The following is a 21451-nucleotide window of genomic DNA, read 5'->3' on the forward strand; positions in this document are numbered from 1 at the left end:
GTGGGGATGGTGCAGAGGTGGAGAGCAAAGGGGAATTTGTTTAAATACTTCTGCATTGTTTGAGTCTTTTAAAACAAAAATGTACTCATTTTAATCTCTTGAAAATATATTCATATATTGCTTATAATGGGAAAATAATTTTTTCTTCAAGTTTTATTGAGATATAATTGACATACAGCACTGTATAAATTTAAGGTGTACAGCATAATGATTTGATTTACATATGTCATGCTGTGATTACCACAGTAAGTTTAGGGACCATCCATCATCTCATATAGATAAAAAATTAAAGAAATAGAAAAAAAATATTTTTTTCTTGTCATAACTCAGGATTTACTGTCTTAACTTTCATATATAACATATAGCAGTGTTAATTATATTTATCATGTAGTACATTACATCCCTAGTACTTATTTATCTTATATCTGGAAGTTTGTATCTTGTGACTGCCCTCATCCAATCCCCCCCACCCCTGTCTCTGGTAACCACAGATTTGATCTCTTTTTCCATAAGTTACTATACTTTGTTAGTTCCTATTATACAACATAGTGATTCTGTTTTTCTGTACATTTCAAATTGATCACCATGATAACTCTAGTTATGATACATCACCGTACAAAGATATTACATAATTATTGACTATATTCCCCACGCTGTACATTTCATACCCATGACTCATTTATTCTGAAACTGGAAATTTTTACCTCTTAATCTCCCTCACCTATTCCTTTCCTCTCCCTACCCCCTTTCCCAGGAAAAGGATTTTTTAACTAGTAGTTATATACGCTCATAATATAGAAAATTTAAAAGTATGTTCTGCAATACAGAGGTAACCATTTGTTAAGTTTTGTGCACTTTCTTGCAGTTTTTTGGGGGTTTTGAGTTTTTTTGGTGATAGATAGGCTCTCAAATGTATTGACACTTTTGTTTCCAGCTTTTTTAAAACTCTGTTCTGTATCTGTGTCATTAAAAGTTCTTTTAAAACGTTTCCTTTGGCTACATAATTGTGATACATCCATACTATGAAATAATGATTTAACATTTCTCTATTGTTAAGAGAATTATATAGCTCCCATCTTTGTATATAAATACATCTTTATAGTGTTCATTGTTTCCTTATGATTGATTCCTAAATGGAATATTGCCTTAAAAATAAATTTTAAAATTGTAGATACACTAATAAGAGTTTTTAAACATATGAAATCTTAAATTATACTGCCTTGCTTTTATTTTTTTTTTAAGGAAAAACAAGACATAGAACCTTTTTTTTCCGTAACATACCGTACATGAGTTTTGATAAAGCAGTAGACTGTTCTGGTTTCTCTTGCTATATTACCTCTTTTCCCCATCCTCTGTTCCTTGACATTCTTTCCCACCTATTAAAACTCTATATTTTTTTCATAATGCTTTGAAATTTTTTTTATTTCTGAAAAGGAGCAAATCAGAATTCCAGTGCAGCCAGCTTGAATCAATCTTCCTGTTCCTCTTCTGAATAGGCAGTTCCTCCAGGCAGTGAATTAGCTCTTTAGAAAACATTGGCATTATGTTTCTGAACCCTGAGTATCTGTATAGGTGGTCTGGAATGCATTAAAGAGAAGCATTGTGTCAGATCCTTCCTCAAGTCTAAAGATGAAATCCTGTTCTTACTAATTATAAGACATTTTTGTTGTTGTTGCTGCTGCTGTTTTTTCTGAGTTACTTGGTTTTAAAAATTATTTGTTTTAGTGAAAGTTGGAAATGGATTTGTTACAGTGTTAATTTATAGTTGGTTCTTGTTTTATGTTATAGAAATGTCAAGAGAGTTTGCTCTTTAAAGGAATCCTGTGGTGAATACTTTTCTTAACTATAGAGTATCGCTTCTTTTTCTATTTTTGTAAATGTGGACTTTTGTATTTCAGTGACAGAAATATTGAGATATTTTGTTTCTAGTTCAGACTACAGTATTTAGCAATAATTCATTTTTGCTGATGAACTAGGTAATATTCTCCCATGTATTAATATCTTGTGTGTTTTAGTTGGGTTTGTTACTGCAAGAAAACAGGTTTTTGTGTAGTCCAGTAGTTCTCAAAAGTGTGGTGCCCCTAACCAGAAGCATGTTAGAAATGCAAATTATTAGGCTCTATCCCAGACCTCTACTGTTCAAAACCTGGGATGTGGAGCCCAGCGACCTGTGTTTTAACAAGCCCTTCAGGTGATTCTGATGTGTGCTAAAGTTTAGAACTTGTGGTTTAGATAATACCTATAGAGTGGCTGAAAATCTCAGCTCTTAATCACGAGGACTGAATTTGGTTTAATTCCAAGGTATGTGTTAGGAACTATAGCAGTATTGCTTCTAAACGATACGTAGATGAAAAACTGGTAGCATGTGCAGCCTCACAAGAGTTGCTTTCATTGTTTCCAGTAGTTGAGATTTTAAGAACTAAACAGAGCCAAGAAGACTTCACTATTGAGTTGAACCAAATTGTTTCAGTACTTAGGATAATTAGCAGAAGCTTCCCATTTGATAATCATTTAGATTGTGCCTCCCTCCATTACCAAGATACTTAAAATGACGAGTCATGAAATCACATTTAAAATACATAAGGTTATCTTCAGAGTTAAGGAATTCCTGAATTAGCTCTCTTTCAAATGCTTTTAAGTTGTAAATAATTACAAGCAGACATACAATACCTGGGAGACACTTCATTAATAGAATTAAGATATATGTCCATTAATTATTGGCTTATTTTTACATAGTTCTTCATTTTTGGGTAACATCTGCCTACTTGGTTATTTTAAAAACATTTGTAATGGAAAAATGTTATGCTAATGTATGTGTGTATTTTTTCATTGGAAAATTCTCTACTCCTGAATTCAGATGTTACATGCATTTATTAATTATTTCAGGTGGGTCCTTCAGGGTGGAATATTAACCTTTTAACCAGAGTGTTATTTTATAAGTGAGAACCCTTGTTTTAAAGAATAAGATCTCTTTGCTAAATTTAGGGCTTTAAAGCTTATTTTGGCTTTTAACTCTACAGCAGATTTTTGTTTTTTTAACTTAGGAAGATAATTACTCTCAAGAAGAGGTATAACTGGTTTGGTGGTGGTGTCTTGGCATCACAGATGGATCTTGTTCATGCTATGGATTAGAATCAGGGACTAGAGAGCCATTAAAGGAAAACTGACAATATTCCCTTTGTGCATATTGAGAAGTGGAACATTTCCCAAAGTCAGGGTAAAGCTACAAACTTTTTGAAGATACTGTTTGTGATTTTTAAGAAAAAAAGGGTATCTAAATATAATTCACCCTCTACATATAATGAGGTCATATGGTGAAAGGTCAGTTTCTTAGAATCAGCCAAAAGAAATTACTCATCCATTCGTTAATTATTTCCCAAATGTTCATAACTCAAGAGTGAGTGAGGAGTGGAATATATTTTTAAAAAGCCCTTACCCAATCAAATGAGTCTAAAATTTCTAACTAGTTTATGTAGCAAAAAATGTGATGGAGAATTTAGTATTGAGAATTTCCTGTGATTATTTATTTAATCTTGGGCCCAGGTGAGATTAATAAAATTGAGATGGGGAGGCAATGTTCTGAAGTTAACCAGTCCTTTTTGGTGTGGGCCCAACCACATGCTACTGAATATTCTGTATTTAAGGTCTCTTTAGGCTGGTATTATTTAATCCTTTTACAGTATAACTTACTACTTTCTAAGCTTCGTAAAATGCTTAAACTGCTCACTTTTAACGTATGTAAAACATGCATAAAATTGGCAACAATCTAATAGATTTTTTCTTCTCTAAGAACTTAGTATACAGTGATGTGTTCATTTTTGACTCTATGTTAGTGAAACAGGTCACAGTACTACCAGCCTATAAGAAACAGTATAGAGTGTTTCAAACAAGACTTTTGTCAGAAGTGAAATGAAATGTGAAGAGAGAATTTATATAAAACAGATTTTTTTTTAACTTTCAAGTTAAATTTTTAACTAAATAATATACCTCAAGTTATTTGTGATGGGGGCGGGGAACCTAATAAATGAAGACTGTAGAAAAGATTGAAAGCATATTGTACATTTTTTTGTATAGTATAAGAAGAAATATTTTAAACTTTGTTTTTTTCAGTCTGCCCTAATGATTCATGGTACTTGGTTTTCTTCAAGTTAGAGAAATTAGTTCCCAACGTAGTCTTTGACATTTTTGTTATACTGACTTGGGCTGAAGACAAATCTCATTTTGTCTTCTTGATTCATAAACTTTATGTTAAGCAAGTTTATCTTAGCAAACCATTTTATTTGTTTCAATTCTCTAGTTATCTGAGGGAAACCAAAAGCATGCAAACCTGCAGAAAAGCATCGAGAAAGCTAAAATTGGCCGACATGAAACGGTAAGTTTGTATCTGTAGATTCTTTAATAATGTCAATTCTAAATAGAAGAATAAAGGCATTGAGCTTCCTGTGCGGAGGATGCTGTTCCTACTAGAAGAGAAGTGAGTCACAGCAAAGGCTGTGAACATTTGACCTGGTAGGATTCCCTAATTGTGCATCTAGATTTATTATTATTGTATTATATTGTGTATAGCAGTGTAGCATAGAAGCATAAACCCTGGAGCCAGACTGCCTGGGTTTGAAAGTCTCCTAAGCTCTTTCTTCTTGGTTTTCTCAGTTGTAAAATGGGGAATAATAAAATCTATGTCACTGAATTATTGTGTGATTAAACTAGCTAATATTTGCAAAGCACTTAGAAGAGAGCCTGGCACAAAGTAAGCCTTATATAAATGTTTATGTAAATTTTTAAGAGTCAGCTTTTTAACAGTCTTGGCACTGAATAAATTGAAAACTATCAGACTTCCCTGGTGACGCAGTGGTTAAGAATCTGCCTGCCAATGCAGGGGACATGGGTTCAATCCTTGGCCCGGGAAGAGCCCCCATGCCACGGAGCAGCTAAGCCCATGCGCCACAACTACTGAGCCTACGTTCTAGAGCCCCAGAGCCACAACTACTGAGCCTGTGCACCACGACTACTGAAACCCGCGTGCTTAGAGCCCGTGCTCTGCAACAAGAGAAGCCACTGCAATGAGCGCACCGCAATGAAGAGTAGCCCCCACTCGCGACAACTAGAGGAAGCCCAGGCACAGCAACGAAGACCCAATGCAGCCATAGATAGATAGATAGTTAGATAGATAGATAGATAGATAAATTTAAAAAAAGAAAGAAAACTATCAATACAGTGTCCTCATGGCCTTGTAATATTTCTAAATTATTTACATGAATTTTGACCTACTATTTTATTTTAAAAAGTGTTAGGGGTTTTTAAAAATCACTTTACTTTTTAGTTTTATCATTATCTCAGGTATGGACTTATGACTTGAAAAAATGTTGAAGATCACCATGAACCTCTAAGCATTTCATCTCAACCTCTATTTGTACCACTTGTGAAAGAGACTCAAAAACTTGTCACATTGTATTGGGTTGGCCAAAAAGTTCATTTGGGTTTTTCCGTAACATCTTACAGAAAAACCCAAACAAACTTTTTGGCCAACCCAATAGAAAGGAATACATCACAGGCTTACATGGCTTTATGCTTTTCAGAGTTATTTTACATACATTCTTTCATGTGAATAGTCAGGACAGTCACGGATAGGAATTGGAGAATGGTAATTGCTGAAGAATATTTAAGGGAAGGTAAGTTCTGGGCATAACCTGAAACTGTTTTATTTCTTCTTCAGTTGACAGCAATTACCACCTCTTTATTTGATCCTGTTTTTTTTCCTTTGATTTGGCAATAACTTGTAGAAGCACCTTCAACTAATGGTGACATGTTCATGCCACAAAGTAGTCAGCCAGTCTGCTGAAGGTTACCCAGTCCACTGTAACCACTGAAACTAGGAAAAAAAACCCACTGGCAAACCCAGTTGGTGCCTACAGCTATCAGAAGATTATAGTAGTTTTGGTGCCTACAGCTATCAGAAGATTATAGTAGTTCAGAAAGACTCCTGAGAAAGATGAACTCTTGTGTTCATCCTGAGTTCACTAGTCACGAGTTTTCAGAAATATCTGAAAGCTTTTTCTATCTACTAGATACGATTCATGGTGATGATGATACTGATGATGATGGTAATGAAGAAAGAAATAGCTAACATATATATTCCGCTTACTATGAGCCAGGCAGGTACTGTTCCAAACGCATTTTCTATATTGAATCCTGCCAACAGTCTAAGGAGGTGGCTACTATTACTATATTCATTTTTACATTTGAGGAACTGAAAGCACAAAAAGGTTAAATAATTTGGCAAAGGTCTTGGTGCTAATAACCAGGCTCCCAACTCAGGGTATCTGGAGAGCTGTCATTGCATTCACACAGATAGTCACCACCCTGCTTCTCCCGTCTTCATTAGCTTTTTCTCCTCTTGTTTTTCATTGTGGAGTATGTATAATTTGGGTGTTAATAGCAAATAATGATCATCTTATATTGTAGTTATTTTTAAATCTCTCCTATGCTATGCTAATATGGTATACACTAATCATATGTAGCGATTTACATTTGAATTAAAATTAAATATGATTAAATTCAGTTTCTCAGTAACAGTCACATTTCATGTACTCAGTATCCCTATGTAGTTCATGTTTCCTGCACTGGAGAACACCAGTCTAGAACATTTCTGTCATTGCACAGTTCTGTTGGACTCTGCTACTTCAGAGCTCTGTACATGCATTCTGTTATATAACTGCTAGCAAAAGTAGCTTTCTTCACTTGGAACCAATGAGAATAGCTTAAGGCAAAAGTAGAAAAATACAAGTACAAAAATACAAGCTAGCAAGGAACCTTAAACAAGTCCCATCAGGCAGTTTGAACTCTTATTTGGTTTTGCCTCAGACTTTTCCTATAATTCTGTACCGTAACCTTTTCCAGTATTTGGTTTTTATTTGGACTTATTTTTCACACATATGAACTGAATACCGATAGCAGTATTACTTCTACCTGTTAGTGAAAACTATGGCTAGAAATTTCAGATGGTGTTTATTGGATCATTTTGTGTAAAAGCTTTATTCTGGTTTACCTTTAAAGGAAAGTGATGGGAGGTCACAAGCTACAGTTCTGTTATTTCTGATATTTTTAAAGGTTAATCATCCTTAAGTCTGGAAAATTATCTAGAACACTTTCAAGGAAAATTTTATAATGATTGATGTTGCCATAAAATATTACTTACATATATATAGATACAGTCTTGTGAAACTACCCAAGAAGTGGTATAATTTTTTTCCTAATGTGATGACAGTCCTCTTTTGAGTTCAGACATAATTGGTAACCTCTCATCTATTTATGAGCATTCCATTCTACATACTAATTTCCGTTCAGTTAACATTTATATAAGATAATTGAGATTGCAGAGAAAAATGAGAATTGAGTTTGTTCTTATACTGTGAATATATATGTATGTGTATATATAATATCGTCAAAACCTAATGTGTATCAGTTATGAGAAAATAAAATGAAAATGTTTATAAAATGTATAAACTTATGGCATTTTGTTTGTCTTAATTGTACATAATGTTATTTTGAATACAGGAAGAGCGAACCTTGCTAGCAAAAGAGCTTTCTTCACTTCGAGACCAAAGGGAACAGCTAAAGGCCGAAGTAGAAAAATACAAAGAATGTGACCCGCAAGTTGTGGAAGAAATACGTAAGTTTGTATTACACGTTGAGGGTTTTTAACTTTGCTAACAAAGATACTTTATACTTCTGGTTGCCTGGTAAGCATTCTCCACGTATATGAGAAAATAAAGCCCTTAATAATATTAATATTGCATTAATATTTGCATTAGGAGCCTTAATGTTAAAGCACTGAACAGTGACAGCTTTGAAATTATGAGCATTTCAAGAATAAGGACAATCGGTGGGGTAGAAGGATAAAGACATAAAATATAGGCTTAGGAAACTGAGAAGTCAGAGAAGGAGTTAAGTTGGCCTCAAGTACCTTGACTCTGGAAAGAAATCCACCATTATCTTCTAGGAAAAGTAATACCAAAAAATACGAGTTTACAAGTTGCAGAAAAGTAGTCTGTGTGTGTTGACTTGCCTTTTAAATATTCCAATGATGTTTTTCCTTACTTTTAAAACAGAGTCCCCAAAGCTTCATTTTCAGTATATTTTTTACATTTATGTAAAGATAGAATTTCGAATATTTGAGGAAATGAAAGATACTGCATTTAATTGCTTAGAAAAGTATGCATAACTTTCCTCATATTTTTCTGTTTTAGCCTGTCTTTTCATTTAGGAAACTTTATCAAGTGAAACATCTAGAAAAACTGATATTATAGTATGTGATTGAAGGCTTTGAGAGAAATTGAAAATATTTGGTATTTTAAAATTAACCTGAGAATAGTTTGGTTACAATTAAGTTTGATGGTATTCTTTACAAGTAAAAAAAAAATTTAAACAGTTCAGTTAGTATAATCTAAAGTTAAACTTAATTTTAGAGACAGGTTCTGCTTTGCTCAACTCCAGGAGATGCCATGCAAGTACATGTAGTCCATGCACGGCCTAGATAATATGTGGTAGCCCTGGTTCAGCTGATCACCCAGGGTGATTTTCAAAGCAAAGTGGAGGCAGAAGAACCCTCTGAGCCAGTCATTTTCTGTGAATTAAGTACTTGGGGAGACATGTGAGCTCTTTCGTGCTGCCCATGGATTCATTTCATTTATCATCTTCCTGCAGAAGAAAGTACTAACCGAATGTGCTACAAAGTTAACCACTTTAATCTGTTTTAAAGTTTTAACTAATATCAAATGACCCTCAGTGAATACAAGCACATCAAAGCAGCAGGAGGCAAGTTAGGAGTTCACTACTAGGAAGTGAGGGCTGCTCATGATTCACCTTTAAAAGGAGACGCAGACTGCTTGTTAAAGAGGACATCAAATGGTGTGTATGCTATCTAGAGCATTTTCTTGTGAAAGAGCATTTTAAGAACAGTTTTCTTACCCAGATTTTTAATACCTTCAGGTAGTTTATTTTCCAGATCAGCATAGCTATGCCCTCTAGCAGTTGATCATGGAAATTCTGTTTTCACAGTAACCAAATATGATCTTTCATTTGTTACTTTTACTTGGTTCTCCCTTCCTTCCTGATTTTAGTTTTGTGTAATTCTTGGACTTTTTTCTTGAAGTACCAACTCTTTGCTTACCTGCCTCATTCCCTTTTCTGTCTAGGGACCCATAGCTCTTAGCCATACCCAGTGAAGGCTTCTGCTTTTTCACTTTGTGGTCCCCATTGTATTGCCACAGCTCTTTCCCTGCGCAGATGACCCTGACTGGTACCACCTCCACTTGTGACCTCTCAGTTTTAGTCCTTTTCACAATTTGATGATATCTGTCCACTCAGAAATGACTAAAAACTCTTATTTAGACTTACAAAACTATTCTGAAATATAATGATTGTGATCCTAAGCCAGTGGATCATCTTGAGGTACAGAAAATCACTAGGGGTAGAGAATTATGCCAGACTAATTCACGAAGTGGGAAAACTCATTTCAAGCATGTAACCTCAGATGTTGATATTCTTTGTACCTCTGAATCATGCAGCAATTTTGGCAAGTGCATCACCTCTTAGAAAGGTAATAAAACTTGAAGGAAGACGTTTCAAGTATGTTAAGGATGATGTGTTTTCTGGAGAAAATGATGATGTGTTTTCTGGAGAGTAGAATAGCGTAGTTGAGATAGAAGTTGCAACTATAATTTTATACTGGTTGCCTGAATTCTGCTCTCCATCTTTACCCTTAAATTTAACAGTTTGGTAATTTATTTCTCAACCCAAGGAAAACACGCCAGTGTGAATGAGTAATAATCAGGGTATGAGGTCTAAGTGAATGAGCAGAAAGTTTTCTGGTTTACAGTGAATTAAGAGACTTTATCTTTCTTTATCAACATCACACCTAGATTATCTTTTAATATTTATATATGCATCCACATAAAATGGATCTGTATTTGGGCCTTATAGAATTTATAATCATGAATCTATTACACATATGTGAATTTTTGACATTTTCACATTGTACATTTTTTATCTTAATAGGGGAATGAGAGGATAAGAGTCCTTCCTGGCTTTGTGCTATTACTTTTTAATTCCATTTAAAAATCATCTATTTTTATAGAATACATAATTATAGAAAATTATAGCATATTTAATAGACAGTAGATATGTAGAATAATTACATTATTTCATAAATATATTTTAGATGTGACGGTAGGATTTCTTTTTCTATGGAAAGCTACGGAACTACAATCAGAAGAAAAAAAAACTGTCAGAGCCTGTATACCTATAGAAAGGATTTTTATACTAACTTTAGTTCATACTTTTATAGAGTGATGTCCTGTCCTCTGCTTTTAAAATTCAGAACAGCTAACAGAAGTTTATTCAAATGTGGCACTTTGACTTTCAGCCAAGATGGAGTAGTAATGTACTGAATTTATCCTCCCACATAAAAACAAAAACAAACATAATATATGGAATAATGGTTTTCAAGATACTTGACATCAGACAGCAAAGGGAAGCGATTCCTAGAAAAAGGAAACAAAGTAAGCCTCACAATTGTCCCAGCTTATTTTGTTGAGAGAGTTTCCTGGCTGCAACACAAGGAAGGAGAACCTAGGCAGAGACCTGCAGACTCCCTGAGTCAAGGACGTGGAACTGAGAATCAGGGAGACCAACGTGGATAGAGTTCACAGGATACCATACTAGAGAGGAGGGAGTAACACAGAAAGAGAACCTTGGGTATCTAGAGAGGGTTCCTCTCAAGTATTCTATGCACGCATATGAGGAAACTACCCAAAACTGGGGAAAGAACCATCTCAAAGGACTAGAAGGAACAGTGCCAGGCACTCACACAGGACCAGGAATGTGTCTATTCTCACCAGCCAGATTAGAAAAATTTATAATTCACAAGGAATTGAGTAGAGTACTCAAGAAGGTCTTGCTTCAATAGAAGGTAGTACTTAGCCCTAGACTGAGCTCTGCTGTCAACCCCCCTAACAAGCCATAAGAGCAAGTCTTGAAGGCAACAAACTACTGTAAAATAACTTAAATGCATTCCAGAACAAAGCTCAATAATATTTATAGGAGTACAACAATATCTAGCACCCAGCAAGGTAAAATTCATAATGTCTGGCATACAATGAAAGATTACCAGGCATGCAAAGAAGTAGGAAAAACATAAATGTTAGTGAGAAAAATAATCCTCCAATCAAAACTAACCCAGAATTGACACAGATAGTAGAATTAGAAGACCATAACATTAATCATTATTATAAATGTATTCTATATGTTCAAAAAGTTAAGTAGAGACATTGAAGATATAAAAAAGACACAAGTCAAACTTTTGGAGATGAACAATACAGTGTCTGAAAAGAAAAATACACTGGATTGGATTAACAACAGATTAAACTTCCACAGAAGAAAGGATTAGTGTATTTAAAGACATGGCAACAGAAACTACCCAAAATGAAACTCAGGAAAAAAAAATTTTTTTAATGAAAAATAGCATCCCTGAGATATAAGACAAGTTCAGTGACCCCAATATATGTGTAATTGGAGTCCCAAAAGGAGTGTATGTTGGGGGTGGGGGTAGGGCAGGGGTGTTTTCAGGACAGAAAAAATACCTGAAGAAATACATATCTGAAGAAATAAGGCTAAATTTTTTTCAAATTTGATTAAAACTATAAACCCACAGATTCAAGAATTTTAGATATGTAAGTAGTAAATGGCAGTAATCTCCTTATCACTAAATCTAGAGAACTTTTTTAGGTTTTAACTTGACTCACCCCAAATCCCCTTTCCCCAATGAGATTATTGTTTTTCTTTCTTTCTTTCTTTCTTTTTATTTTTTTAATTGGAGTATAGTTGTTTTACAGTGTTGTTAGGTTCTACTGTACAGCGAAGTGGAGTTTCCTGTGCTATTGCAGCAAGGTTCTCATTAGTTATCGATTTTATACATATTAGTGTATATATGTCAATCCCAATCTCCAAATTCATCCCACCCACCCTTTCCCCACTTGCTGTCCATATGTTTCTTCTCTATGTCTGTATCTCTGTTTCTGTCTTGCAAACCAGTTCATCTGTACCATTTTTCTAAATTCCACGTATATGCATTAATATGCTATATTTGTTTCTCTCCTTCTGACTTACTTCACTCTGTATGACAGTCTCTAGGTCTATCCACATCTCTACAAATTACCCAATTTCATTCCTTTTTATGGCTGAGTAATATTCCATTGCATATACATACCACATCTTCTTTATCCACTCTTCTGTCGATGGGCATTTGGGTTGCTTCCATGACCTGGCTATTGTAAATAGTGCTGCAGTGAACATTGGGGTGCGTGTGTCTTTTTGAATTATGTTTTTCTTTGGGTATATGCCCAGTAGTGGGATTGCTGGGTCATATGGTAATTCTATTTTAATTTTTTAAGGAACCTCCAAACTGTTCTCCATAGTGACTGTATCAATTTACATTCCCACCAACAGTGCAAGAGGGTTCCCTTTTCTCCACACCCTCTCCAGCATTTATTGTTTGTAGATTTTTTGATGATGGCCATTCTGACCATTCACCTCATTCTGAGGTGATACCTCATTGTAGTTTTTATTTGCATTTCTCTAATAATTAGTGATGCTGAGCATCTTTTCACATGCCTCTTGGCCATCAGTATGTCTTCTTTGGAGAAATGTCTACTTAGCTCTTCCACCCATTTTTTATTGGGTTTCTTTCTTTTTTGATATTGAGCTGCATGAGCTGTTTGTATATTTTGGAGATTAATCCTTTGTTGATTCGTTTGCAAATATTTTCTCCCATTCTGAGGGTTGTCTTCTCATCTTCTTTATGGTTTCCTTTGCTGTGCAAAAGCTTTTAAGTTTCCTTAGGTCCCATTTGTCTATTTTTGTTCTTATTTCCATTACTCTAGGAGATGGGTCAAAAAAGATCTTGCTATGATTTATGTCAAAGAGTGTTCTTCCTATGTTTTCCTCTAAGAATTTTATAGTGTCCGGTCTTACATTTAGGTCTTGAATCCATTTTGAGTTTATTTTTGTGTATAGCGTTAGGGAGTGTTCTAATTTCATTCTTTTACATGTAGCTGTCCAGTTTTCCCAGCACCACTTATTGAAGAGACTGTCTTTTCTCCATTATATATCCTTGCCTCTTTTGTCATAGATCAGTTGACCATAGGTGAGTGGGTTTATCTCTGGGCTTTCTATCCTGTTCCACTGATCTGTATTTCTGTTTTTGTGCCAATACCATATTGTTTTGATTACTGTAGCTTTGTAGTATAGTCTGAAGTCAGGGAGTCTGATTCCTCCAGCTCCATTTTTCTTTTTTTCTCAAGTTGCTTTGGCTATTTGGGGTTCTTTTGTGTCTCCATACAAATTTTATGATTTTTTGTTCTAGTTCTGTGAAAAATGCCATTGGTAATTTGATAGGGATTGCACTGAATCTGTAGATTCCTTTGGGTAGTATAGTCATTTTCAGAATATTGATTCTTCCAATCCAAGAACATGGTATATCTCTCCATCTGTTTGTGTCATCTTTGATTTCTTTCATCAGTGTCTTATAGTTTTCTTATACAGGTCTTTTATACCTCTGTAGGTAGGTTTATTCCTAGGTATTTTATTCTTTTTGTTACAACGGTGAATGAGATTGTTTCCCTAATTTCTCTTTCTGATCTTCTGTTGTTAGTGTATAAGAATGCAAGAGATTTCTGTGCATTAATTTTGTATCCTGCAACTTTACCAAATTCATTGATTACCCCTACTAATTTTCTGGTGGCATCTTTAGGATTTTCAATGTATAGTATCATGTCTTCTGCAAACAGTGACCATTTTACTTCTTTTCCAATTTGTATTCCTTTTATTTCTTTTTCTTCTCTGATTGCCGTGGCTAAGACTTCCAAAACTATGTTGAATAATAGTGGTAAGAGTGGACATCCTTATCTTGTTCCTGATCTTAGAGCAAATGCTTTCAGTTTTTCACCATTGAGAATGATATTTGCTGTGCGTTTGTTGTACATGGCCTTTATTATGTTGAGGTATGTTCCCCTATGCCCACTTTCTGGAGAGCTTTTATCATAAATGGGTGTTGAATTTTGTCAAAAGCTTTTTCTGCATCTATTGAGATGATCATATGGCTTTTATTCTTCAGTTTGTTAATATGGTGTATCCCATTGATTATTTGCGTATATCAAAGAATCCTTGCATCCCTGGAATAAATCCCACTTGATCATGGTGTATGATCCTTTTAATGTGTTGTTGGATTCTGTTTGCTAGTATTTTGTCGAGGAGTTTTGCATCTATATTCATCAGTGATATTGGTCTGTAATTTTCTTTTTTTGTAGTATCTCTGTCTGGTTTTGGTATCAGGGTAATTGTGGCCTCGTAGAATGGGTTTGAGAGTGTTCCTTCCTCTGCAATTTTTTGGAAGAGTTTGAGAAGGATGTGTGTTAGCTCTTCTCTAAATGTTTGATAGAATTCACCTGTGAAGCCATCTGGTCCTGGACTTTTGTTTGTTGGAAGATTTTTAATCACAGTTTCAATTTCATTACTTGTGATTGGTCTGTTCATATTTTCTCTTTCATCCTGGTTCAGTCTTGGAAGGTTATACCTTTCTAAGAATTTGTCCATTTCTTCCAGGTTGTCCATTTTGTTGGCATATAGTTGCTTGTAGTAATCTCTTATGATCCTTTGTATTTCTGTGGTGTCTGTTGTAACTTCTCCTTTCTCATTTCTAATTTTACTGATTTGAGTCTTCTCCCTTTTTTTCTTGATGAGTCTGGCTAAAGGTTTATCATTTATCTACTCAAAGAACCAGCTTTTACTTTTATTGATCTTTACTGTTGTTTTCTTTGCTTCTATTTCGTTTATTTGAGATTTTTCTTGTTTCTTGAGGTAAGTTTGTATTGCTATAAACTTCCCTCTTAGAACTGCTTTTGCTGCATCCCATAGGTCTTAGGTCGTTGTGTTTTCGTTGTCATTTGCCTCTAGGTATTTTTTGACTTCCAGTTTGATTTCTTCAGTGATCTCTTGGTTATTTAGTAGCGTGTTGTATAGCTCCCATTTGTTTGTGTTTTTTACAGTTTTCTTTTCTGTAATTGATTTTTTTTTTTGGCTGCATTGGGTCTTTTGTTGCTGCACATGGCCTTTCTCTAGCTGCAGCGAGCGGGGGGCTACTCTTCATTGCAGTGCATGGGCTTCTTATTGTGGTGGCTTCTCTTGTGGTGGAGCACAGGCTCTAGGCATGGGAACTTCAGTAGTTCTTGCACACGGTTCAGTAGTTGTGGCTCGCGAGCTCTAGAGCACAGACTCAGTAGTTGTGGTGCACAGGCTTGGTTGCTCTGCGGCATGTGGGATCTTCCCAGACCAGGGCTCAAATCTGTGTCCCCTGCACTGGCAGGCAGATTCCTAACCACTGCGCCACCAGGGAAGTCCCTGTAATTGATTTCTAATCTCATAACGTTGTGGTCAGAAAAGATGCTTGATATGATTTCAGTTTTCTGAAATTTACTGAGGCTTGATTTGTGACCCGAGATGTGATCTATCCTGGAGAATGTTCCATCAGCACTTGAGAAGAAAGTGTATTCTGTTGTTTTTGGATGGAATGTCCTATAAATATCAATTAAGTCCATCTTGTTTCATGTATCATTTAAAGCTTGTGTTTCCTTATTTATTTTCATTTTAGATGATCTGTCCATTGGTGAAAGTGGGGTGTTAAAGTCCCCTACTATGATTGTGTTGCTGTCGATTTCCCCTTTTATGGCTGTTAGTATTTGCCTTATGTATTGAGGTGCTCCTATGTTGGGTGCATAAATATTTACAATTGTTATATCTTCTTCTTGGATTGATCCCTTGATTATTATGTAGTGTCCTTCTTTGTCTGTTGTAATAGTCTTTGTTTTAAAATCTGTTTTATCTGATATGAGTATTGCTACTCCAGCTTTCTTTTGATTTCCATTTGCATAGAATATCTTTTTCTATCCCCTCACTTTCAGTCTGTATGTGTCCCTAGGTCTGAAATGGGTCTCTTATAGACAGTGTGTATATGGGTCTTGTTTTTGTATCCATTCAGCCAGTCTGTGTCTTTTGGTTGGAACATTTAATCCATTCACATTTAAGGTAATTATTGATATGTATGTTCCTATTACCATTTTCTTAATTGTTTTGGATTTGTTTTTGTAGGTCTTTTTCTTCTCTTGTGTTTCCCGCTTAGAGAAGTTCCTTTAGCATTTGTTGTACAGCTCGTTTGGTGCTGCTGAATTCTCTTAGCTTTTGCTTGTCTGTAAAGCTTTTGATTTCTCTGTCGAATTTGAATGAGATCCTTGCTGGGTAGAGTAATCTTGGTTGTAGGTTTTTCCCTTTCACCACTTTAAATATATCCTGCAACTCCCTTCTGGCCTGCAGAGTTTCTGCTGAAAAAATAGCTGATAACATTATGGGGATTCCCTTGTATGTTATTTGTTGCTTTTCCCTTGCTGCTTTTAATGTTTTTTCTTTGTATTTAATTTTTTTTTGTTGTTTTTAATTTTTGGCTGCGTTGGGTCTTCGTTACTGTGCTCAGGCTTTTCTCTACTTACGGCAAGCAGGGCCTACTCTTCGTTGCGGTGCGGGGGCTTCTCGTTGTGGTGGCTTCTCTTGTTGTGGAGCACCGTCTCTAGGTGCCTGGGCTTCAGTAGTTGTGGCTCGCGGGCTCTAGAGTGCAGGCTTAGTAGTTGTGACACATGGGCTTAGTTGCTCCGCGGCATGTGGGATCTTCCCCGACCAGGGCTCAAACCTGTGTCCCCTGCTTTGGCAGGTAGATTCTTAACCACTGTGCCACCAGGGAAGCCGTGTATTTAATTTTTGATAGTTTGATTAATATGTGTCTCAGCGTGTTTCTCCTTGCGTTTATCCTGTATGGGACGCTCTGTGCTTCCTGGACTTGATTGACTATTTCCTTTCCCATGTTAGGGATGTGTTCAACTATAATCTCATCAATTATTTTCTCAGACCCTTTCTTTTTCTCTTCTTCATCTGGGACCCCTATAATTCAAATGTTGGTGCCTTTAATGTTGTCCCAGAGGTCTCTGAGACTGTCCTCAATTCTTTTCATTCTTTTTTCTTTATTCTGCTCTACAGCAGTTATTTCCACCATTCTATCTTCCAGCTCACTTATCCGTTCTTCTACCTCAGTTATTCTGCTATTGATTCTTTCTAGAGTATTTTTAATTTCTGTTACTGTGTTGTTCATCACTGTTTGTTTGCTCTTTAGTTCTTCTAGTTCTTTGTTAAACGTTTCTTGTATTTTCTTCATTTTATTTCCGAGATTTTGGATCATCTTTACTATCATTACTCTGAATTCATTTTCAGGTAGACTGCCTGTTTCCTCTTCATTTGTTTGGTCTTTTGGGTTTTTACCTTGCTCCTTCATTTGCAGCATATTTCTTTGTCTTCTCATTTTGTTTAACTTACTGTGTTTGGGTTCTCCTTTCCACAGGCTGCAGTGTCATAGTTCCTCTTACTTCTGGTGTCTGCCCCCAGTGGGTGAGGTTGGTCTAGTGGCTTGTGTAGGCTTCCTAGTGCTGGAGACTGGTACCTGCGTTCTGATGGGTGGAGCTGGGTCTTGTCCCTCTGATGGGCAGGGACGCATCTGGTTGTGTGTTTTGGTGTGTGTAAGCTTAGTATGACTTTAGGCAGCCTGTCTGCTAATCGGTGGGGTTGTGTTCCTGTCTTACTAGTTTTTTGGCATGAGGCGTCCAGCACTGGAGCTTGCTGGCTGTTGGGTGGAGCCAGGTCTTAGTGTTGAGATGGAGACCCCTGGGAGAGCTCTCACCGATTAATATTCCCAGGGGCCGGGAGTTCTCTAGTGGTCCAACGTCCTAGACTCAGCTCTCCAACCTCAGAGCCTCAGTCCCAACCCCTGGCCGGAGCACCAAAACCCCACAAGCCTCAAGGCACAGAAGAAAAGGAAAAAAAAGAAAGAAAAGAAAATGAACAGAGAAACAAAACCCCAATACAAATGGTAAAAGAAAAACCAAACAGACAAAAACACACAAAGAAACACACACACAAGAAAAAAAAGAGAGAAAACAAAAAAGAAGAGAACAAGCAAACAAATAAATGAGCCCAAAAACGAAAACAAACACTAAAACTAAACTACAAAAACCGAAAACAAATAAAAAGCAGAAAGCAAACTAAAAAAAAGGCAAAGAAAGCATAAAACACACAGAAACAAAAAAAAGATAAAGACGAAAGAAGAAAGCAAAAGGAAAAAACACAAAACAGCAAAAAAGTAAAGTAAAAATAGAAAAATAGAAAATATAGTTAAAAAGAAGATAAAAGTAAAGCAAAGCAAGGGAAAAAAACAAAGGCAAGGAAAAAAACACAATATAATGAGACAGTAAAGTAGAAATAGAAGAAAATGTTTAATATTAAAAATAAAAGGATAAAAAAGAAAGGAAGAAGTAAATAAAAGTAAAAATTAAAAGAACAGTTAAGGGCTTCCCTGGTGGCGCAGTGGTTGAGAATCTGCCTGCCAATGCAGGGGACACGGGTTCGAGCCCTGGTCTGGGAAGATCCCACATGTCGCGGAGCAACTAGGCCCGTGAGCCACAACTACTGAGCCTGCGCGTCTGGAGCCTGTGCTCCGTAACAAGAGACGCCGCAATAGTGAGAGGCCCGCGCACCGCGATGAAGAGTGGCCCCCACTTGCCGCAACTGGAGAAAGCCCTCGCACAGAAACGAAGACCCAGCACAGCCAAATATAAATAAATAAATTTAAAAAAAAGAACAGTTAAAAAAAAGAACAACAACAGAAGAAAACAAAGAAAAATAATAATAATAGTATTTTCCTGGACCTTCAGCTGTCAGTGTCCTGCCCCCACAGTGAGCCACAGCCTGCCCAGGACATCCCCAGTACTTCTAGGTCGGTCTCTGGACCTGCTATGGGCACTGTGGGGCCAGCTCAGACTCTGATCTGGCCTGCCTCCCGTGTGTACTTGACCCCAAAGTCCACAGTTACCCCCAAAGTCTGCAGCCTCAATTGTGGGAACACTCCTTGTCTATTCATATATTCCACAGATGCAGGGTTTACCAAGGCGACTGCAGGGATTTAATCCGCTGCTCCTCTGGCTGCAAGGGCATATTTCCCTCTCTCTTCTTTGGTTGCACTGCCGCTGGAGTTCAGCTTTGGTTTTGGCCCTGCATCTGTGTGTGGGCCACCTTCAGGCGTCTGTTCCCCACCCAGGCAAGAGGAAGCGAAGCAGTGGCTGATTAGGGCTCACTTGCTCACTCAGTCCCGGGGAAGGGAGGGATACAGCAGTCACCGTTGGGATGTGCGGGGAGTGCCTGTGGCAGCAGAGGCCAGCAGGAAGTTTGCAACAGCCTGAGGTACACCATGCGCTCTCCCGGGGAGGTTGGCCTCAGATCACAGGACCCTCAGCAGTAGTGGGCTGCACAGGCTCCCAGGAAGGTGTGGGCAGTGACTTGCACTTGCTCACAGAACCCTTGGTGGCAGCAGCAGCAGTAGCCATCGTGTCCGCAGCAGTAGCCATTGTGCCTGCTTCTGGAGTCCGAAATAACAGCCACAGCTCACTCCCGCCCCTGGAGCTTGTGTAGGCAGTTTTCTGCCATCTGAGCACACGGAGCAAGAAGCTCCTATGACAGGCCTGCCCCTCTCCTTGCGCACCCCACAACAATGGTCCCTTGCATCTCTGGCAGACCCAGGCTTCTTCCCAGACTCCCTCAGCTGTGGCACACTAGCTCCCTCGGGCTGTCTTCACACAGCCAATGCCAGTCCTCTCCCTGGGGTCTGACCTCTGAAGCCCAAGCCTCTGCATCCAGCCCCTACACCACCCCAGTGGGCAGACAAGCGTTTCAGGCTGGGGAGTTCTGGTTGGCACTGATCCTCTGTGCGGGATTCTCTCCGCTTTGCGCTCTGCACCCCTCCCTGTTGCTGCGCTCTCCTCCGTGGCTCCAAAACTTCCCCCCACCAATCCCCGTCCCCACTTCCTAGTGTGTGGAAACGTTTCCTCCTTCACAGCTCCCTCCCAGAGGCGCAGGTCCCATCCCTGTTTTTTTGTCTCTGTTTTTTCTTTTTTCTTTTGCCCTACCCAGGTACGTGGGAAGTTTCTTGCCTTTTGGGAAGTCTGAGGTCTTCTGCCAGCATTCAGTAGGTGTTCTGTAGGAGTTGTTCCACGTGTAGATGTATTTTTGATGTATTTGTGGGGAGGAAGGTGATCTCCACATCTTACTCGTTGCCATCTTGAAGGTTTCCCCCAAGATTATTGTTTTTAAAATGTGCCTTTTGATAATGATGGGCTTCATAGGATTTGGCCATCGTGTTATTATTGCAGAACAGATTATACTAGATTAAAGGATTATGAGTTTCACAAATTTAATAGGATTCAGTTCTTAATAACATGGCTATAGCACCCAAATTATAATAATCAGGCTTATCTCTAAGTCCGTCATGGCTTATTTTGAAACAAGTTTTCTGCTGGTAATAGCTGTAACCCTTATGTTCATGTAGATAGAACTATGTATTATCTCTTATTTCTCAATAATTCCTGCAGGAAATGTTTATATTTCATCATGCCAATTGAATTATTGATATCACTAAACAGGTATTAACAAGATTAGTTGCAAATATCCAAGAAATGAGAAGTAAAAGCAATAAAATTTTTTATTTTAGGTACTCTGAACATTATTTAAGTGAGAACAGATAAAATAAGTTGTAGTAAAAACTGAATTATCACAATAAAGGGTTTGGAAAGTAAATCTTAGAAGTACTTAAGAGATTTTCTTAGAAATAAATGCCCAGATGACAATGAAAATGGTGGAGTAAGGACCTTTGAAAATGTACACTTCCATGAAAGCTGGCAAATATTGTTACAACTTTTCCAGAATTTTAGAAACTAAATGAAGAATTGCCTGTTCAAGAAAAATGGCCAGATCTCTGCATGAAGAGCAAGCTTTGTGGTGTTTAACTTGCCCTATTCTCCTCTCCTACTCTCCAGCTCAACAATAATCTTGAAAAATAACAGCCCTGCCTTCTTGGTATCAAGGAAATAGAATGGACCTGGAGCTCTTTAAGACCCTCACTCCAAAAGAATTGTCATTATTTGGCGTCTCTGGTGCTTCCCTAAAAGCCACCAATAGAAAGGACTGGTTTTTTTTTTACCTGACTTGGAGTATGCCCATCACTAACAGCATCTTCCTGGGGAGCGTTTGTCTAAAACAATTACAGGCAAGAGTTTTAACTTCATAGCTGTCTTGGGTGATGAATAACAGTTAAGGAAAAGAGTAGACTAACCAAAAAGTTTAAAAGGAGAGGCCAAAAGAGATGTTTATAGGTGCCTTGAAATCAGCATATTCCTGGAAATCTAGAATGCCACATGCACACCTTGGGCTGTGCACATTCTCAGAAAAGACCTGAGATGGTCCTAATCTCCCA

At 37.3% G+C, this 21451-nt stretch overlaps 1 protein-coding gene across 2 annotated transcripts in view; it reads left to right on the forward strand.

Annotated features, from left to right (window-relative positions):
• Positions 1-21451, forward strand: part of MND1 (meiotic nuclear divisions 1) — an 87142-nt gene that overhangs the window by 44020 nt on the left and 21671 nt on the right. For both annotated transcript variants that reach the window (XM_036853347.1, XM_036853346.1), the window contains exons 5-6: positions 4298-4372; positions 7555-7669. In XM_036853347.1, the coding sequence (XP_036709242.1) occupies positions 4298-4372; positions 7555-7669 (190 nt within the window). The remainder of the gene's footprint in view (positions 1-4297; positions 4373-7554; positions 7670-21451) is intronic.

The sequence above is a fragment of the Balaenoptera musculus genome, chromosome 5 (genome assembly GCF_009873245.2).
Source record: "Balaenoptera musculus isolate JJ_BM4_2016_0621 chromosome 5, mBalMus1.pri.v3, whole genome shotgun sequence".
NCBI classification, from domain to species: Eukaryota; Metazoa; Chordata; class Mammalia; order Artiodactyla; family Balaenopteridae; genus Balaenoptera; species Balaenoptera musculus.